The sequence below is a fragment of the Cherax quadricarinatus genome, chromosome 10 (genome assembly GCF_038502225.1).
Source record: "Cherax quadricarinatus isolate ZL_2023a chromosome 10, ASM3850222v1, whole genome shotgun sequence".
Lineage (NCBI taxonomy): Eukaryota > Metazoa > Arthropoda > Malacostraca > Decapoda > Parastacidae > Cherax > Cherax quadricarinatus.
The window spans coordinates 4,217,595-4,239,775 of record NC_091301.1 but is presented as its reverse complement, the minus strand read 5'-3'; the positions used below and the strand labels follow the sequence as shown (position 1 = coordinate 4,239,775).

At 38.1% G+C, this 22,181-nt stretch overlaps 1 protein-coding gene across 7 annotated transcripts in view; it reads right to left on the bottom strand.

Annotated features, from left to right (window-relative positions):
• Window positions 1–22,181, bottom strand: part of LOC128687865 (multidrug resistance-associated protein 1) — a 314,708-nt gene that overhangs the window by 129,759 nt on the left and 162,768 nt on the right. For all 7 annotated transcript variants that reach the window (XM_070083525.1, XM_070083523.1, XM_070083524.1 and 4 more), the window contains 5 exons: window positions 20,635–20,719; window positions 14,845–15,047; window positions 2,565–2,741; window positions 1,412–1,579; window positions 634–817 (listed from right to left, as the gene is read on the bottom strand). In XM_070083525.1, the coding sequence (XP_069939626.1) occupies window positions 634–817; window positions 1,412–1,579; window positions 2,565–2,741; window positions 14,845–15,047; window positions 20,635–20,719 (817 nt within the window). The remainder of the gene's footprint in view (window positions 1–633; window positions 818–1,411; window positions 1,580–2,564; window positions 2,742–14,844; window positions 15,048–20,634; window positions 20,720–22,181) is intronic.

Sequence of the window (22,181 nt, the reverse complement as noted above, 5' to 3'; positions counted from 1 at the left end):
TTGAAATAATCATTGTCTATTGTGATACAAATTTTCTTAAGTTTGAAATGGCCAAACCAGAGGTCTTCTCTTCCATACTAAACTTACAGCACCCCCATTATAATCACTTGTAACCAAAGTTTGAGCTGTCAAACAATCCAAGTCCAAAATATGAGTCACGAGTACATGAAAATGCACCCTCCTGCAGCCACTCCAATGAGCTAATTGAAGTTGAGGGATGGGTGGAAACTGTTTCTAATAAACGATCAGCCTCAGTAATATTGTCCATGGTCTGTCTAGTGCAAGAGAAAACATGGTAATGTTTAAATTTGTCATAAAAAACAAAAAAAAGGCACAATACCATGACTCCCCTCCTACTCTTACTACCTCCCCACTACTACTTCCTTCCCTCCACTACTACTACTACTACCACCACCTCCTGCCTATATATACCCATCCTGCTCTGCTTTTCGTTAGTGTGACTTTGTAAATGGTCGAAGTTGGACCGAAATGTTGTCATAAGCTCCTCTCTTCTATGTGTGGGTTATTTGTTAAACTGTCAATTTGTTTTGCATTTTTGGTTTGGTAACTTCTTTTTGTGGATACTGTACATAGCTTTGAAGGTTATGCTAACAATATTCTCCTCATACATACCTTCCAGTGCATCCTCCTCCTCCTCTTTTTCTGATAAATATTGAAGCAAGAAATCTTGGAATTCTCCTTTATTTTCGAGAAGTTCCAAGTAGGTTCCCTGTTCTGTTACCACTCCATTTTTAAGAACTACAATCTTGTCAACTTGCGGCAGGTATGTTACACTATGGGTTACCAAAATCCGAGTCTACAAGGATATAAAAGTATACATTAAAAATAGTGGAAAAAGGTAAAACACAGCAATTATATTTTTAAAATGTATTAATTTAGACAGCGATTCCACTTAGCTGGATCTGAGTCATGGAAATGGGAAGTACAATGCCTGCACTTTAAATGAGGGGTTTGGGATATTGGCAGTTTGGAGGGACTTCTAAACTGTCGTATCTGAGTGCATCTGCAAAGACAGTGATTACGCATGAGTGAGGTGAAAGTATTGAATGATGATGAAAGCATTTTTCATTTTGGGGACTTTCTTTCTTATTGGGTCACTCTGCCTTGGTGGGAGACAACCGACATGTTAAAAAAAAAAAAAAATAATACATCTCTGAAAAATCTCGATCTCAAGTTCACAAAACAAAATAAAACAAAAAACAAAAAACTCTTCTCTTTCTTAAGATCTATTGGTATGAAAAAAAAAAATTAGCCTCATTTTAGTCATTTGACAGCACAAGACAAAACACTATACCACCGTTACAAATCTATTTTGTCCTCTAGAAGGATGATTAAAATCAGAAAAAAAAATCATATGGCATAATATCACAACTTTTCTCATCTTACCTACCTTTTTCTTCAGAATTCCATGTGGTCCAATTACTTGTTCGAATATATGCTTGCCCACGTGAGAGTCCACAGCACTGAGAGGGTCATCAAGGAGGTAGATGTCAGTATCAGCATATACAGCACGAGCAAGACTGACACGCTGCTTCTGACCACCACTCAGGTTGATGCCCTAAACAAAAGAAATATATGATACGGTAAAAAGATTGTGTAAAGGCCTCACTAATTCTCTTTTCTCTCACTGGCACAAAATATGTTGCACTATCTAATTTCTTAAGTGACTATTCTAACTGATCAGCGTCAGTAGTTTATGTCAAGTATGAGAACTTCCACACTTCATTATGCTAATGGTAAGACACGTATGCAATAGTTAGGTATCTTTATTTCAAAACGTTTCACCTACAAAGTAGGCTTCTTCAGTCGAGTACAGTGATGGACTGATTACATCGTCTTCACGTCTCTTCTGCTTCTATCAACTTTTCTGTACTCGAAATAAAAATACCTAACTGTTACACGTGTGTCTTACCTACAACCTGTCGGTATTTTATACCATTTTAGTATTCACCATAACTTAATCTCATTCTCCATCTTCACTATCATTGAACACATTCAATAACTTGCAGCACTGTACCAGGTTGCTTTTACAATAATTAGTGTGCAGTTCATTAAAATGCAACTATCTCCTGCAACTGAAAATCTCAACAGTATTTTATTCTGGTCAAAAAGATGCTACTTTCAACATCAACAGAAGTTATGCACTTCTAATATATAATCAAATCAAACAATTGCTCATTTATATGATGAGTGGGAGCAATTCACAACAGGCTCACAACTGGCAACAAATCTTTAGATGTTTCAATCCATCCTGAAGCCTTATCCAGTCATGACTGATAATGGTCCAGAATGGAAAGAAGTACTGTCCAAAAAATTATCTCTGATTTCTGGCTTATTTATATATTTTTATACAGTGAACAAACTGAAAACACATTTCCATATCTACTCATCTGGCACTTACATCAAGTTTTTATTCATGTAGCATTAAACCAACTTCAATTTTTGCAGTGTTTTAGTGCATCTATATCCACTTCTCTCTCAAACTCATCTGTGTGTATATTTATAAGATATTCATGTAAATATGTTAGTAAGTAATTGCTTGCCTTTTCACCAATTTCTGTCTGATCTCCAGCAGGAAGCATCTCCAGGTCAGCTGCCAGTGCACATGCTCGGACACAGCTGTTATATCTGTCATCATCCTTTTGATTGTTAAATAAAATGTTGCTTTCTAAAGTAGAATTCTGAATCCAAGCTTGCTGAGACACATAAGCAATATTTCCCTGAAAAATAAATCACATTAGACAACCATTTAAATGGTAAGATGTTATCAAAGACATGGGTTGTTAAGAGACAGGTAAGATACAGAATTAATGACTTAGTCAATGCCAAGAAGCAATAACAATACAAGAGTATAAAGTGAAATGAGAATCTCACTAAAATGTTGAAGTAGCAAACAGTGAAAAGAGTACTGTGGACTGAACTGCCACCCTTCCAACAGGAAAATTATCCTGTTTTTGAGTCACAGTGATCTTCAGAAATATCAACAGCCTGTGAGCAATGAAATAATTCAACATGGGTTTACCTTCAACATATAAAAAAAAAGGTCCTCGCATAACAAACAAGTTGTATTCTTGAAAATTATTGGTAACCCAAATGTTTGAAATGCAGAACCTATTTTCCCATAGGATCCCAAGCTATAATCTGTTCATTTTTAAATTTAACAATAACATTTTGTATCAAATTTTAATTTTGTATTTTTAACCCTTTCAGGGTCCGTCCCGTAGATCTACGCCTTCACGTTGAGTGTCCAAACCGTAGATCTACGCCAAAATTCTAGCACCGTCAAATTTAGCGCAAAAGCGCTCATAGGCCTACATGTGAGAGAACGGGTCTGCGTGGTGGGTGTGCGCCATAAACAAAAAATCTAGGCGCCCACTGTCCTTGCTCAATCTAACCAAATTCCTAGCTATTTCGTTAGTACGTTTCCTTTCTATTGACTGAGCATAAGAGAGTGCCCATTCAACTATCAGAATTATCCTATAAAGGGCAGAAAAATTCAGCAAATTCTATTTTAAAAATAGAATCCAAAATAAACACTGTAGGCATTTCAGACACTAAAGCAATCTACCCTCTGTTCAGTAATCATGTCCTCAGGCCTTTCATCTAACATCACACAGAAAATAAAAATTTTACCCTATTTTTCAGCTAACAAAATATAACCAACAATGACTGGTCATGGTTTAAGGCATCCCAATAACTGAAGCAGCCCTAGTAAAAATCCATATAACAGATCGGGGGATGGGGGCCCTACCTGCCCTTAGGAAAACCGCCAAAAATTTAATATTTACGTTACTTTGGAGTTATTGCAAATGACGAAGGCTAACATGTCTTCCATTCTATCAACTGATACCAAGAAAGTCATAAAATCATACAAACATCCTGCCTAAAAAACACATAAGAGTCACTATTTTAAACCAAGCACAAGGTCAGGGGGTTTGCTTTTTCCCATCATGCACAACATCAGGTAAACTTTTCTTTATATTGTGCACTCACTTCACAGACACATTCTCTAATGTCTAAGCCAAAATTTATCGCTCACAGCATATCTGAGGGTGCTATGCTTAAAATGCAGATCAGCATGAGCAATACTGGCATCAGTAACACAGATCTACATATGAGACAGTGAAAGGGTTAATGTGTGCATGTTCATTCAACAACAAAATAACGCACCTTAGAGAAAATGATTTTAGATTTCATTTTGTTATCCAGCTTCATTTCAAAGGTCATCGACTTCCTTTTCCATGGTACAATACTTGGACATCAGAGTACTCAGACAACTGATACTGGGTAATCAGGATGAGTTACAAGGGATGGTAGACAGCAACCACCCAGGGGATTACTACCGTCCTGCCAAGTTAGTGTGAAACGAAAGCCTGTAATTGTTTTACATGATGGTAGGATTGCTGGTGTCTTTTGTCTGTCTCAAATATGCAAGATTACAGGTACGTCTTGCTACTTCTACATACACTTATGTCACACTACACATACATGTACATGTTTATTTATACACACTCATCTGAGTTTTCTTTGATTTTATCTTAATAGTTCTTGGTCTTATTACTTTTCCTTTTGTATACATGGGGAAGTGGAATAAGAATCTTTCCTCCGAAAGCCATGCGTGTTGTAAAGGTCAACTAAAATGCCGGGAAAAATGGGCTAGTAACCCCTTTTCCTGTAATAATTACTAAAAAGAATAAGAAGAAAATTATCAAAGTGGGAAGTCTGAATGTGCGTGGATGTGCAAATGATAAGAAAGAGATGATAGTGGATGTTATGAATGAGAAGCTGGATGTCCTGGCTTTAAGTGAAACAAAGCTGAAGGGGGTGGGAGAGTTTCAGTGGAGAGGAATATATGGGATTAGGTCAGGGGTTTCAAATAGAGTTAGAGCTAAAGAAGGAGTAGCAATAATGTTGAAGGATAAGTTATGGCAGGAAAAGAGGGACTATAAATGTATTAATTCAAGCATTATGTGGAGTAAAATAAAGGTTGGATGTGAAAAGTGGGTTATAGTAAGCATATATGCACCTGGATAAGAGAGAAGTGTAAAGGAGAGAGATTTTGGGAAAGGTTGAGTGAATGCATGGAGAGTTTTGAACAAAGTGTGAGAGTAATGGTGGTTGGGGATTTCAATGCTAAAGTGGGCAAAAATGTTGTGGAGGGAGTAGTAGGAAAATCTGGGGTGCCACGGGTAAACGAAAATGGGGAGCCTTTAATTGAGCTATGTGTTGAAAGAGGTTTGGTAATAAGTAATACATATTTTATGAAGAAGAAGAGGATAAATAAATATACAAGGTATGATATAGCACGTAATGAAAGTAGTTGGTTAGATTATGTATTGGTGGATAAAAGGTTGATGGGTAGGCTCCAGGATGTACACGTTTATAGAGGGGCAACTGATATATCGGATCATTATTTAGTTGTAGCTACAGTTAGAGTAAGAGGTAGATGTGAAAAGAGGAAAATGGCAACAACAAGCAAGAGAGAGGTGAAAGTGTATAAACTAAGGGAGGAGGAAGTTCGGGTGAGATATAAGCAACTATTGGCAGAAAGGTGGGCTGGTGCAAGTATGAGTAGTAGGGGAGTTAAAGATGGTTGGAATAGTTTTAAAAATGCATTATTAGAATGTGGGGCAGAAGTTTGTGGTTATAGGAGGGTGGGTGCAGGAGGAAAGAGGAATAATTGGTGGAATGATGAAGTAAAGGGTGTGATAAAAGAGAAAAGTTAGCTTATGAGAGGTTTTTACAAAGCAGAAGTGTTATAAGAAGAGTAGAGTATATGGAGAGTAAAAGAAAGGTGAAGAGAGTGGTGAGAGAGTGCAAAAGGAGAGCAGATGATAGAGTGGGAGAGGCACTGTCAAGGAATTTTAATGAAAATAAGAAAAAAATTTGGAGTTAAACAAGTTAAGAAAGCCTAGAGAACGAATGGATTTGTCAGTTAAAAACAGAGTAGGGGAGTTAGTAGATGGGGAGATGGAGGTTTTGGGTAGATGGCGAAAATATTTTGAGGAACTTTTAAATGTCGACGGAGAAAGGGAAGCGGTAATTTCATGCACTGGCCAGGTAGGTATACCATCTTTTAGGAGTGAAGAAGAACAGGATGTGAGAGTGGGGGAGGTGCGCGAGGCATTACGTAGAATGAAAGGGGGTAAAGCAGCTGGAACTGACGGGATCATGACAGAAATGTTAAAAGGAGGGGGAGATAAAGTGTTTGAGTGGTTGGTATTTTTGTTTAACCCGTAAACGGTCCAAGCAGATCTACGTTCACATGCGTAGTGCTCCAATAGCAGGTCTATGTTTTTTTTTTAAATATTTTCAAAAATAACAAAAAAAAAAAGTAGATCAAAGTTTTTTTTACATGTTTTCAAACGTAAAAAAAAAAGAAGAGCTACTTTTTTACATACTATCAAATGTTGAAAAAACGTATATATACGTTTGGACCGTTTACGGGTTAATAAATGTATGAAAGACGGGAAGGTACCTAGGGATTGGCCGAGAGCATGTACAGTCCCTTTATATAGAGGGAAGGGGGAAAAGAGACTGTAAAAATTATAGAGGAAGAAGTTTACTGAGTATACCAGGAAAAGTGTACGGTAGGGTTATAACTGAAAGAATTGTAGGTAAGACAGAATGTAGGATTGTGGATGAGCAAGGAGGTTTCAGAGTGGGTAGGGGATGTGTAGATCAAGTGTTTACATTAAAGCATATACAGGAAGGCCCCACTTATACGGCTGGTTAGGTTCCAGGCTACCGCCGTAAAGCGGAAACCGCCATAAAGTGGAACACCCTTTTTTTCCACTTACAAATGCATACAAACACTAGATAACAAGTTTACACTAACATATATTAAGTTAGCAATAGAACCAGGCATCAAAAAACAATAAAAAAGTACAATACACACATAGTGCACTCATTACTTACCTTAAAATATTTATAGTCTTAATCTAGGGTGAGACAAGTAGTATTTATTGTAAGAAATCAAGTGTGGTATGTATGGTAGTCAGCCAGGCTACCATACCAGGCCACCCCACCCACACATACAATTCTATGATATTTAAGCATCCCAGAGCGATAAAATGTATATACAGTTCACTCATTACTTACCTTAAAATATAGGGTGAGATGAGTAGTATTTATTGTAAAAAATCAAGTGTGGTATGTATGGTAGTCAGCCGGGCTACCATACCAGGCCAACCCACCTACACATAATATTCTATTACATTTAAGCATCCCAGAGCGATAAAATGTATATCCAGTTCACTCATTACTTACCTTAAAATATAGGGTGAGATGAGTAGTATTTATTGTAAAAAATCAAGTGTGGTATGTATGGTAGTCAGCCGGGCTACCATACCAGGCCAACCCACCTACACATAATATTCTATTACATTTAAGCATCCCAGAGCGATAAAATGTATATACAGTTCACTCATTACTTACCTTAAAATATTTGTAGTCTTAATGTAGGGTCAGAAGTAAGTAAATGAGATAAAACGAATAAATGAGAGAGAGAAAGACTGAGTGCATGAGAGAGGACAGGCGCAGAGTTATGTAAACAAACCAGGCGAAGGTAAGTTTTGTAAACAAAGTGTACACGTCTGGTTTGTGTACTAGTTACATTGTGTACAGGTTGTCTCTACATTGATAAGGTAGAATAAATAAAGAAGAACACTCCCATTCTCATGTAACATCATTTTGAGAAGAAATGATGCTCTGAGTGAAGGCAATGGAAATAAGTCATTGACTTTCTTGGGTTATCCTAGGTTCTCTACACATATGTTGTTATGTATGATAATCTATGTAACTGTATTTGTGTATACCTGAATAAACTTACTTACATACATACGAAAGGAATAATTTTCTACAGTTACCCCCAGTAACACATTTTCTCTTATGTTAGATTAGAGAAAATGTTATTCTTGGCATCACTTGTACAAGTTATCTGGCTACCACATCTCGTTTATGTTTATTTATTCTATTGTAGGGTGTATTTATCATCTTTTTATGTTATGTATCATGTTTATTATATAATTTTGAAAAAAATATCATGGATGGATTAATGAAAATGTGTATATTAACGTAACATACATTTAATGAGACTCGGTGATTATTATTATTATTATTAGTATTTCTAATATGGCGTCACTTGTGCAAGTCGTCTGCTACCACATCTCATATTTATGTTTATTTATTCTATTGTGGGGTGTATTTATCATCTTTTTATGTTATGTATCGTGTTCATTATATAATTTTGAAAAAATATCATAGATGGATTAATGAAAATGTGTATTTAACGTAATATACGACATTTAAATGAGACTCGATGATTATTATTATCATTACTAATATGACGTCTGGAGACATAAGACACTCTTACTGATTTTAATGTGTACCTGCACGCCAGCACAGTATGTAAGTTTATTTAAGTACAGGTATACATAAGTATAATTATCAGAGTATATATAAAATATGAAATAACTTTTAAAAACATTTGAAATTTTGGAGTTTCCAGACAAAATGGAGAGACTTAGTGCTTACTGACCTCACGAAGAATGTAAACAAACAAGGTGGGGCGCGGTGACCGTATTAGAAAGTCAGGTGGGGGGAGCCGTATAGCGAGTTTTGGTCATAATTTGAAATGACCGTATTAGCGGAACGCCGTAAAGTGAAACGCCATAAAGCGGGGCCCTGCTGTATGTGAACAGTATTTAGATAAAGGTAGGGAAGTTTTTATTTCATTTATGGATTTAGAAAAGGCATATGATAGAGTGGATAGGGGAGCAATGTGGCAGATGTTGCAAGTATATGGAATAGGTGATAAGGTATTAAGTGCTGTAAAGAGTTTTATGAGGATAGTGAGGCTCAGGTTAGGATGCGTAGAAGAGAGGGAGACTACTTCCCAGTAAAAGTAGGTCTTAGACAGGGATGTGCCATGTCACCATGGTTGTTTAATATATATATATACAGTGGACCCCCGGTTAACGATTTTAATCCGTGCAAGAGGGCTCATCGTTATGCGAAATAATCGTTATGCGAATGAATTTTCCCCATAAGAAATAATGGAAATAAAATTAATCCGTGCAAGACGCCCAAAAGTATGAAAAAAATTTTTTTTACCACATGAAATGTTAATTTTAATACACACAAACTGAAAAAGGCATGCACAATTAAATGACACTTACTTTTATTGAAGATCTGGTGATGATTGATGGGATGGGAGGAGGGGAGAGCATTATCTTCTTACTGTTAAGAAGGGGAATCCCCTTCCATTACGACTTGAGGTAGCAAGTCCTTTTCCGGGGTTACTTCCCTTCTTCTTTTAATGCCACTAGGACCAGCTTGAGAGTCACTGGACCTCTGTCGCACAACAAATCTGTCCATAGAGCTCTGTACCTCCCGTTCCTTTACGATTTGTCTAAAATGGGCCACAACATTGTCATTGAAATAGTCACCAGCACGGCTTGCAACAGCTGTGTCAGGGTGATTTTCATCTATAAAGGTTTGCAGTTCAACCCACTGTGCACACATTTCCTTAATCTTTGAAGTAGGCACAATGGATTCCACAACTGGCATAGGCTTCTCAGGGTTAGCCCCAAACCCTTCAAAATCTTTCTTAATTTCCATACTAATTCTCACCCTTTTTACCACAGGGTTGGCACTAGAAGCTTTCTTGGGGCCCATGGTCACTTATTTTCCAGAAACAGCACCGAAAACACTGTAATAATACGAAATATTCCGAGTGTATGCTTGGATGTTACCGCGGAGGCTGGCTGGTAAACAATGGGACGGCCGGCACATGTGAGGGCACATTGGACGCGTCTCGGACGAAAATCGGTAAGCGGGTTTTTAATCGGTATGCGCGGCAAAAATTTTGCGATAAAAGTAATCGTTATGCGGAAAAATCGCTATGTGATGCCATCGTTATGCGGGGGTCCACTGTATATAGATGGGGTTGTAAAAGAAGTAAATGCCAGGGTGTTCAGGAGAGGGTTGGGATGAAATTATGGGGAATTAAATACAAAATGGGAATTGACACAGTTGCTTTTTGCTGATGATACTGTGCTTATGGGAGATTTTAAAGAAAAATTGCAAAGGTTAGTGGATGAGTTTGGGAGTGTGTGTAAAGGTAGAAAGTTGAAAGTGAACATAGAAAAGAGTAAGGTGATGAGGGTATCAAATGATTTAGATAAAGAAAAATTGGATATTAAATTGGGGAGGAGTAGTATGGAAGAAGTGAATGTTTTCAGATACTTGGAAGTTGATGTGTCAGCAGATGGATTTATGAAGGATGAGGTTAATCATAGAACTGACGAGGGAAAAAAGGTGAGTGGTGCGTTGAGGTATATTTTTATTTTTTTTTTATTTTTTATTATCACACCGGCCGATTCCCACCAAGGCAGGGTGGCCCGAAAAAGAAAAACTTTCACCATCATTCACTCCATCACTGTCTTGCCAGAAGGGTGCTTTACACTACAGTTTTTAAACTGCAACATTAACACCCCTCCTTCAGAGTGCAGGCACTGTACTTCCCATCTCCAGAACTCAAGTCCGGCCTGCCGGTTTCCCTGAATCCCTTCATGAATGTTACTTTGCTCACACTCCAACAGCACGTCAAGTATTAAAAACCATTTGTCTCCATTCACTCCTATCAAACACGCTCACGCATGCCTGCTGGAAGTCCAAGCCCCTCGCACACAAAACCTCCTTTACCCCCTCCCTCCAACCCTTCCTAGGCCGACCCCTACCCCGCCTTCCTTCCACTACAGACTGATACACTCTTGAAGTCATTCTGTTTCGCTCCATTCTCTCTACATGTCCGAACCACCTCAACAACCCTTCCTCAGCCCTCTGGACAACAGTTTTGGTAATCCCGCACCTCCTCCTAACTTCCAAACTACTAATTCTCTGCATTATATTCACACCACACATTGCCCTCAGACATGACATCTCCACTGCCTCCAGCCTTCTCCTCGCTGCAACATTCATCACCCACGCTTCACACCCATATAAGAGCGTTGGTAAAACTATACTCTCATACATTCCCCTCTTTGCCTCCAAGGACAAAGTTCTTTGTCTCCACAGACTCCTAAGTGCACCACTCACTCTTTTTCCCTCATCAATTCTATGATTCACCTCATCTTTCATAGACCCATCCGCTGACACGTCCACTCCCAAATATCTGAATACGTTCACCTCCTCCATACTCTCTCCCTCCAATCTGATATTCAATCTTTCATCACCTAATCTTTTTGTTATCCTCATAACCTTACTCTTTCCTGTATTCACCTTTAATTTTCTTCTTTTGCACACCCTACCAAATTCATCCACCAATCTCTGCAACTTCTCTTCAGAATCTCCCAAGAGCACAGTGTCATCAGCAAAGAGCAGCTGTGACAACTCCCACTTTGTGTGTGATTCTTTATCTTTTAACTCCACGCCTCTTGCCAAGACCCTCGCATTTACTTCTCTTACAACCCCATCTATAAATATATTAAACAACCACGGTGACATCACACATCCTTGTCTAAGGCCTACTTTTACTGGGAAAAAATTTCCCTCTTTCCTACATACTCTAACTTGAGCCTCACTATCCTCGTAAAAACTCTTCACTGCTTTCAGTAACCTACCTCCTACACCATACACTTGCAACATCTGCCACATTGCCCCCCTATCCACCCTGTCATACGCCTTTTCCAAATCCATAAATGCCACAAAGACCTCTTTAGCCTTATCTAAATACTGTTCACTTATATGTTTCACTGTAAACACCTGGTCCACACACCCCCTACCTTTCCTAAAGCCTCCTTGTTCATCTGCTATCCTATTCTCCGTCTTACTCTTAATTCTTTCAATTATAACTCTACCATACACTTTACCAGGTACACTCAACAGACTTATCCCCCTATAATTTTTGCACTCTCTTTTATCCCCTTTGCCTTTATACAAAGGAACTATGCATGCTCTCTGCCAATCCCTAGGTACCTTACCCTCTTCCATACATTTATTAAATAATTGCACCAACCACTCCAAAACTATATCCCCACCTGCTTTTAACATTTCTATCTTTATCCCATCAATCCCGGCTGCCTTACCCCCTTTCATTTTACCTACTGCCTCACGAACTTCCCCCACACTCACAACTGGCTCTTCCTCACTCCTACAAGATGTTATTCCTCCTTGCCCTATACACGAAATCACAGCTTCCCTATCTTCATCAACATTTAACAATTCCTCAAAATATTCCTTCCATCTTCCCAATACCTCTAACTCTCCATTTAATAACTCTCCTCTCCTATTTTTAACTGACAAATCAATTTGTTCTCTAGGCTTTCTTAACTTGTTAATCTCACTCCAAAACTTTTTCTTATTTTCAACAAAATTTGTTGATAACATCTCACCCACTCTCTCATTTGCTCTCTTTTTACATTGCTTCACCACTCTCTTAACCTCTCTCTTTTTCTCCATATACTCTTCCCTCCTTGCATCACTTCTACTTTGTAAAAACTTCTCATATGCTAACTTTTTCTCCCTTACTACTCTCTTTACATCATCATTCCACCAATCGCTCCTCTTCCCTCCTGCACCCACTTTCCTGTAACCACAAACTTCTGCTGAACACTCTAACACTACATTTTTAAACCTACCCCATACCTCTTCGACCCCATTGCCTATGCTCTCATTAGCCCATCTATCCTCCAATAGCTGTTTATATCTTACCCTAACTGCCTCCTCTTTTAGTTTATAAACCTTCACCTCTCTCTTCCCTGATGCTTCTATTCTCCTTGTATCCCATCTACCTTTTACTCTCAGTGTAGCTACAACTAGAAAGTGATCTGATATATCTGTGGCCCCTCTATAAACATGTACATCCTGAAGTCTACTCAACAGTCTTTTATCTACCAATACATAATCCAACAAACTACTGTCATTTCGCCCTACATCATATCGTGTATACTTATTTATCCTCTTTTTCTTAAAATATGTATTACCTATAACTAAACCCCTTTCTATACAAAGTTCAATCAAAGGGCTCCCATTATCATTTACACCTGGCACCCCAAACTTACCTACCACACCCTCTCTAAAAGTTTCTCCTACTTTAGCATTCAAGTCCCCTACCACAATTACTCTCTCACTTGGTTCAAAGGATCCTATACATTCACTTAACATCTCCCAAAATCTCTCTCTCTCCTCTGCATTCCTCTCTTCTCCAGGTGCATACACGCTTATTATGACCCACTTCTCGCATCCAACCTTTACTTTAATCCACATAATTCTTGAATTTACACATTCATATTCTCTTTTCTCCTTCCATAACTGATCATTTAACATTACTGCTACCCCTTCCTTTGCTCTAACTCTCTCAGATACTCCAGATTTAATCCCATTTATTTCCCCCCACTGAAACTCTCCTACCCCCTTCAGCTTTGTTTCGCTTAGGGCCAGGACATCCAACTTCTTTTCATTCATAACATCAGCAATCATCTGTTTCTTGTCATCCGCACTACATCCACGCACATTTAAGCAACCCAGTTTTATAAAGTTTTTCTTCTTCTCTTTTTTAGTAATTGTATACAGGAGAAGGGGTTACTAGCCCATTGCTCCCGGCATTTTAGTCGCCTCATACGACACGCATGGCTTACGGAGGAAAGATTCTTTTCCACTTCCCCATGGACAATAGAAGAAATAAAAAAGAACAAGAGCTATTTAGAAAAAGGAGAAAAACCTAGATGTATGTATATATATATATGCATGTGCGTGTCTGTGAAGTGTGACCAAAGTGTAAGTAGGAGTAGCAAGATATCCCTGTTATCTAGCGTGTTTATGAGACAGAAAAAGAAAACCAGCAATCCTACCATCATGCAAAACAGTTACAGGTTTTTGTTTCACAGTCATCTGGCAGGACGGTAGTACTTCCCTGGGTGGTTGCTGTCTACCAACCTACTACCTGAGGTATATGTGGAGACAAAAAAACGTTATGTATGGAGGCAAAGAAGGGAATGTATGAAAGTATTGTAGTACCAACACTCTTATATGGGTGTGAAGCTTGGGTTGTGAATGCAGCAGCGAGGAGGTGGTTGGAGGCAGTGGAGATGTCCTGTCTAAGGGCAATATGTGGTGTAAATATTATGCAGAAAACTCGGAATGTTGAAATTAGGAGAAGGTGTGGAGTTAATAAAAGTATTAGTCAGAGGGCTCAAGAGGGGTTGTTGAGGTGGTTTGGTCATTTAGAGACAATGGATCAAAGTAGAATGACATGGAGAGCGTATAAATCTGTAGGGGAAGGAAGGTGGGGTAGGGGGCGTCCTCGAAAAGGTTGGAAGGGGTAAGGGAAGTTTTGTGGGCGAGGGGCTTGGACTTCCAGCAGGTGTGCATGAACGTGTTCGATAGGAGTGAATGGAGATGAATGGTATTTGGGACCTGACGATCTGCTGGAGTGTGAGCAAGGTAATATTTAGTGAAGGGATTCAGGGAAACCGGTTATTTTTATATAGCCGGACTTGAGTCCTGGAAATGGGAAGTACAATGCCTGCACTCTAAATTAAGGGTTCGGGATATTACCAGTTTGGAGGGATATGTTGCGTATCTTTACATGTTTATGCTTCTAAACTGTTGTGTTCTGAGCACCTCTGCAAAAACAATGATTATGTGTGAATGAGGTGAAAGTGTTGAATGATGATGACAGTATTTTCTTTTTGTGGATTTTCTTTCTTTTTGGGTCACCCTGCCTCGGTGGGAGACGGCTGATTTGTTAAAAAAAAAAATAAATACTCTCCAAAATATATAAAAAAAAAAACAATATCACAAACATTTCACAAGCAGTACCTTTATATTAACTCTTCCAGACTGCTTCTCCATTTCTCCTAAGATTGCTGAGATGAGGGAGGACTTGCCTGCACCAACACTCCCTACAACAGCAACCAAGGAACCATCAGCCACACTTAAGTTGATGTTTTTCAAAACTGGCTTTCCCTCCTCTTCACCATGGCCCCATGCAAATGTGCCATCCTTAATTATAACAGGATTACCTGAAAGTAAATAAATATACAATGACAATTAAAAACAGTAATTATATCCTAGGAAGGGGCTAGTAACCCCTTCTGTATAAATTACTAAATTTTAAAATAGAAACTTTTGTTTTGTTTTTTTAGGTCACTTTGCTTCAATAGGATAGGTCTGCCTTGCAAGAGGGAGGTGAAAGTGTATCAATCAATCAAGTTTATTCTCTACATGGATTACAATGCGGGGTTTACAGATTTTGGATATTGTGTGGTTTACATGTTTTAAAATACTAAGTACAGAGGGCGGCCACTAGGACACCTAGCATGGCTAGGCATTTTGGGCAGACTAAGATTAATTCTAAACTTTAAATTACAGTGGACCCCCGGTTAACGATATTTTTTCTCTCCAGAAGTATGTTCAGGTGCCAGTACTGACCGAATTTGTTCCCATAAAGAATATTGTGAAGTAGATTAGTCCATTTCAGACCCCCAAACATACACGTACAAACGCACTTACATAAATACACTTACATAATTGGTCGCATTGGGAGGTGATCGTTATGCGGGGGTCCACTGTATTACAGATTATGGTATTAAGGCTAAGTGACTACATTATAGTTTGTGAGTTTAGCAATGTGAATGCTTTTGTTTTGGCACAATACATAGTGTCTATATTGGAGTATCATAGGCAAGTTTATGACTAGTTAGGATTCATTATTTAAAGATTAAGATTCGTATTTCTGTTTTTATAGTCAATGGGTGAGTGAATGTAAGTGTGAACCACCAGGTGGTTTACATGTAGTTAGCTGATGGGGAGTATCAGGGAGATGTTTTCTAACTGTATAAACTAAGGGATGAAGAAGTTCAGGTGAGATATAAGCAACTATTGGCAGAAAGGTGGGCTGGTGCAAGTATGAGTGCAAGTATGGAGTGCAAGTATGGAGTGAGTTAAACAAGTTAAGAAAGCCTAGAGAATGAATGGATTTGTCAGTTAAAAACAGAGTAGGGGAGTTAGTAGATGGGGAGATGGAGGTTTTGGGTAGATGGCGATAATATTTTGAGGAACTTTTAAATGTTGTGTACGAATGGTATATAATACCGACAAGATGAGATTAAGACACATGTGCAACATCTGGGTATCTTTATTGTAGACGTTTCATAACCTTCACGACTACGACAACTACTACTACATCTAACCCATCTCTTTGGGAAGGACCTACTTCCACTGGGGAATCCCGCCTACCAGTGAATATGCCCTCGTCTGCTACACTTGACGTTACTATATAAGCGCCAGGATCCTTTCTTCTGCTTCAGAATCTCCACGACTATGGTGCTCTTCGCACCTACTCCTAGGTTGAGGGACTGATTACCTCATCTTCTGTACATAGTTCTACTGTCTTCAAGTTATGTCCTAGAATTTGTATTGATAAAGCCACTGGATGGCGAAACGTCTACAATAAAGATACCCAGATGTTGCACATGTGTCTTAATCTCAACTTTTAAATGTCGATGAAGAAAGGGAAGCGGTAATTTCATGCACTGGCCAGGTAGGTATAACATCTTTTAGGAGTGAAGAAGAAGAACAGGATGTGAGTGTGGGGGAGGTGCGTGAGGCATTACGTAGAATGAAAGGGGGTAAAGCAGCTGGAACTGACGGGATCATGACAGAAATGTTAAAAGCCAGGGGGGGGGGGTTACATAGTGGTAGAGTGGTTGGTATTTTTGTTTAATAAATGTACGAAAGAGGGGAAGGTACCTAGGGATTGGCAGAGAGCATGTACAGTCCCTTTATATAAAGGAAAAGGGGAGAGAAGAGATTATAAAAATTATGGAGGAATAAGTTTACTGAGAATACCAGGAAAAGTGTACAGTAGGGTTATAATTAAAAGAATTAGAGGTAAGACAGAATGTAGGATTGCGAATGAGCAAGGAGGTTCCAGAGTGGGTAGGGGATGTGTAGATCAAGTGTTTAACATTGAAGCATATATGTGAACAGTATTTAGATAAAGGTAGGGAAGTTTTTATTGCATTTATGGATTAAGAAAAGTCATATGATAGTGGATAGGGGAGCAATGTGGCAGATGTTGCAAGTATATGAAATAGGTGGTAAGTTATTAACCCTTTCAGGGTCCAAGGCCCAAATCTGGAGTCACGCACCAGTGTCCAAGAATTTTCAAAAAAAAAAAATTGTTATTTTTTCTTATGAAATCGTAGAGAATCTTTTTGTGAAGGTAATAAAACAAAAAGTACGAAATTTGGTGGAAAATTGACGAAATTATGCTCTCGCGAATTTTGATGTGTCAGCGATATTTACGAATCGGCGATTTTCCCGACTTTGACTCCCATTTTAGGCCAATTACATTATTCCAATCAACCAAATTCTTAGCTATTTCACTAGTATTACTTCTATTCTATCGATTGAGCACAAGAAATCGCCAAGTCAACTGTTTCAACTACAAAATAAAGTGATCGGAAATTGTTAATTTGGCCAATTTAACACAAAGTTCAAAATATTCCAATTTCAAAATAGGGTCCAGAATAAACAATGTAGGCATTCCTGGCACTAAACTAACATTTCCTCTGTTCATTAGTTATGTTTTGAGGCTTTACAAATAAATTCCATTTTGATTTTTTATTCACATAATGAATTTTTATTCACACCAAAAAATAGAAGATTTACTGTTATGCAATACTGTAATAATTGTATAAATATCATCACCATATTTGTGAATGTATATTAGACCCACCAGCTGACGTGTATTAGACGTGTGAGGTCGTTTGTTTACTCTTGAATATCGGCAAAAATTTAACATTTCCGCTACTTTGAGCTCAGTTTCAAGCCATTTCCAGTGCTAAAACCAATCAAAATAATCTCTATTTCTGTAATATGTCTTCCATTCTATCAAATGAGACCAAGAAATCGCAGATACAACTATAAAAAACATACGAAAAAACACTGCAAAGTTGCTGTTTTAATCGAAAAATCATGATTTCAGTTTTTTTCTCTCATTATACACAGTGTGCTGCAGGATCTGTTTTATGTGGTGCACACATACCACATAGATGTATTCTCTCATATCTAGGCCCAAATGTACCACTCACAGTTTATCAGAGTGAGCTGAGCTCATGGCGTAGATCTACAGTTTGGACACTCACCATAAAGCCGTAGATCTACGGGACGGACCCTGAAAGGGTTATTAAAATGCTGTAAAGAGTTTTTATGAGGATAGTGAGGCTCAGGTTAGGGTGTGTAGAAGAGAGGGAGACTACTTCCTGGTAAAAGTAGGTCTTAGACAGGGATGTGTAATGTCACCATGGTTGTTTAATATATTTATAGATGGGGTTGTAAAAGAAGTAAATGCTAGGGTGTTCGGGAGAGGGGTGGGATTAAATTATGAGGAATCAAATACAAAATGGGAATTGACACAGTTACTTTTCGCTGATGATACTGTGCTTATGGGAGTTTCTAAGGAAAAATTGCAAAGGTTAGTGGATGAGTTTGGGAGTGTGTGTAAAGGTAGGAAGTTGAAAGTGAACATAGACAAGAGTATGGTGATGAGGGTATCAAATGATTTAGATAAAGAAAAATTTGATATCAAATTGGGGAGGAGGAGTATGGAAGAAGTGAATGTTTTCAGATAATTGGGAGTTGGCGTGTCGGCGGATGGATTTATGAAGAATGAGGTTAATTATAGAATTGAGGGAAAAAAGGCGAGTGGTGCATTGAGGTACATGTGAAGACAAAAAACGTTATCTATGGAGGCAAAGAAGGGAATGTATGAAAGTATAGTAGTACCAACACTCTTATATGGGTGTGAAGCTTGGGTTGTGAATGCAGCAGTGAGGAGGTGGTTGGAGGCAGTGGAGATGTCCTGTCTAAGGGCAATGTGTGGTGTAAATATTATGCAGAAAATTTGGAGTGTGGAAATTAGGAGAATGTGTGGAGTTAATAAAAGTATCAGTCAGAGGGCTCAAGAGGGGTTGTTGAGGTGGTTTGGTCATTTAGAAAGAATGGATCAAAGTAGAATGACATGGAGAGCATTTAAATCTGTAGGGGAAGGAAGGCGGGGTATGAGTCGTCCTCGAAAAGGTTAGAAGGAAGGGGTAAGGGAGGTTTTGTGGGCGAGGGGCTTGGACTTCTAGCAGGCGTGCATGAGCGTGTTTGATAAGAGTGAATGGAGATGAATGGTATTTGGGACCTGACGATCTGTTGGAGTGTGAGCAGGGTAATATTTAGTGAAGGGATTCAGTGAAACCGGTTATTTTTATATAGCCGGACTTGAGTCCTGGAAATGGGAAGTACAATGCCTGAACTCTAAAGGAGGGGTTTTGGGATATTAGCAGTTTGGAGGGATATGTTGTGTATCTTTATATGTACTAAATGCTTCTAAACTGTTGTGATCTGAGCACCTCTGCAAAAACAGTGAGTATGTGTGAGTGAGGTAAAAGTGTTGAATGATGATGAAAGTACATGTATTTTCTTTTTGGGGATTTTCTTTCTTTTTGGGTCACCCTACCTCGGTTGGAGATGGCTAACTTGTTAAAAAAAAAAAGTCACCATGGGACCTATGAAGATTAATGATAACAGCCAACAAAACAGAAAATTGGTTGGGAAGAACTTGTTCAATACTCAAACAGAGCAGCACTCGAACAGTCTTCTGGAATTAATTGAAGTCACATACCGAGGTTCCACTGTATTTGGGAGTTGACTTGTCAATGGATGGGTTTATGAAAGATGAGGTAAACAATAGAAATGATTAAGGAAAAAAAGATGAGTGGTGCATCGAGGTATCTGTGGAGACAAAGAACATTATCTACGGAAGCAAGGAAGGGAATGTACGAGAGTATAGTTGCAGCAACACTCTTATATGGGTGTGAAGTATGGGTTGCAAATGCTGCAGCAAGGAGGTGGCTGGAGGCAGTGGAGATGTCGTGTCTAAGGGTAATGTGTAGTGTAAATATTATGCATAGAATTCGCAGTGTGGAAATGAGGAGGAGGTGTGGAGTTGCTAAAAGTATTAGTCAAGGGGCTCAAGAGGGGCTGTTGAGGTGGTTTGGTCATTTAGAGAGAATGGAACAAACTAGAATGACATGGAGAGCATATAAATCTATTGAGGAAGGAAGGTGGGGTAGGGGTCATTTCCAAAAAGGTTGGAGGGATGGGGTAAAGGAAGTTTTGTGAGCAAGGGGCTTGGACTTCCATCAAGTGTGCGTGAGCGTGTTAGATAGGAGTGAATGGAGACGAAAGGTTTTTGGACCTGATGAGCTGTTGCAGTGTGAGCAGAGTAATATTTTGTGAAGGAATTCAGGGAAACCAGTTAGCTGGACTTGAGTCCTGGAAATGGGAAGTACAATATTGGAAATTTAGAGGGATGTCTAAATTGTCGTATTTGAGTGCCTCTGCGAAGACAGTGATTATATATGAGTGATGGTGAAAGTGTTGAATGTTGAATGATGCTGAAAGTTTTTTCTTTCTTTTTTGGTCACCCTGCCTTGGTGGGAAACGGCCGACGTGTTACAAAAAAAAAAAAAAATACAGATTATAATGGAAACTGCAGTATTACAGACATCCTTTAAAGAAAAAGTGAAGTCTTCAATTGTAAAATCTACTTACTCTCACTGCTGTCCCTTGATACACTGTTGGGGTCCAGTTCATCAGCATTTAGGAACTTGTTAAGTCTCTTCAAGGAAACACTTGCCTTAAGAAAAGTTACAATACATTAGAATTTAAAATGATCTGTGTGCTTATTTTTAAATCTAAATCTTCAGCAAAATACTGTGATGTAAACACTAATTTAATGTTTTAAAATTAATGATTTTTTAGTACTATAGTATTCAATATTTAAATTTACATTGCACTATATGAATGTTTTCAATCAAATGTAATATATATCATTTACAAATAGATATAAATTAAGGAAACCTATTAGATATCAATCACTTATCATGAAAAACAAAGAACACCCACACACACATAATACTATAATGTATGTGTACTATTTGTCATTTTTTTTTTTTAGCAAGAATTTGCCAACTTTACTTATTTACAAAAAAACTGTTTTCCTCAAAAAAAGCAGGCATATATTTATTTTTGATGTAACCTGATAACATGAGGCCTGGTCATGGACTGGGCCTCAGGGGTGCTGACCCCCAAAACCCCCTCCAGGTATAAAAAAATAATCCAAAAATAATAAAATAAATATATTTCACTAATATTAAATAATAGTAACTAAATTTTGAATGATCTCAGGTAAGCTAAGATTAAGTTATTCCATATTATGCAAATTTGTATAAAGGTTATATCAGGTTGCTAAATTAGTTTCAGAGCAAAATTTAAAATTTTCATAAAATGTTAATTCATGTGAATATATTGACCCAATGATTATTATTAAAGTCGAAACTTGTCACTACATCTGTATGGGTCATGTAGTAATCCAGAGAGAAAAATGTCGGAAAATTTACTTTACAAAATTTTGGTTCCTCAAAGTTACTCTGACATTTGCAAGTTTAGCTTGTATGTATGTTTTTTTATATATGCTTTAAGGTACAGGTTTTGGGTAATTGTTTAATATATAAATAGGTAGTTACACACATAATGTATTATATACTATGTGCACAGTATACATATGCACACATACTATATACTGTATTACAGAGCATACTCATACACATACAGATAAAGCCAAAAGCTAACAAAGAAACATGCATTACAATACTTGCATTCTCTACACAGGCAATTTACAGAAGCTCAACAATAAACGAGGATTAAAGATAAAGCAAATTAACCCTTTCACTGTCACTGTACTGACACCAGAGTCACTGACATAAATTTATATTTTGAGCTCAGCTCCCTCAGATGAGCCATGAGCAGTAAATTTTAGAATAGATATGAGAGAATGACCCTTTTTGAGTGTGTGCACAGTTTAAAAAGAAAGCAAAAAAAAAAAAAAAAAAACATGCCCCAAGCAGTGCAAGATGGGAAATGCAAACCTCTGACCTCATGTTTGGTTTAAAACAGCAACTCGGAGGTGTTTTCAAGGATGGTTTTTTTTTATTAGCCATTTCTTGGTATCATTTTATAGACTGGAAGACATACAAATGATATAGAGATGATTCTGGTTTGTATTTGGCCCAGCATAGCTTGAAATCAGGCTCAAATCA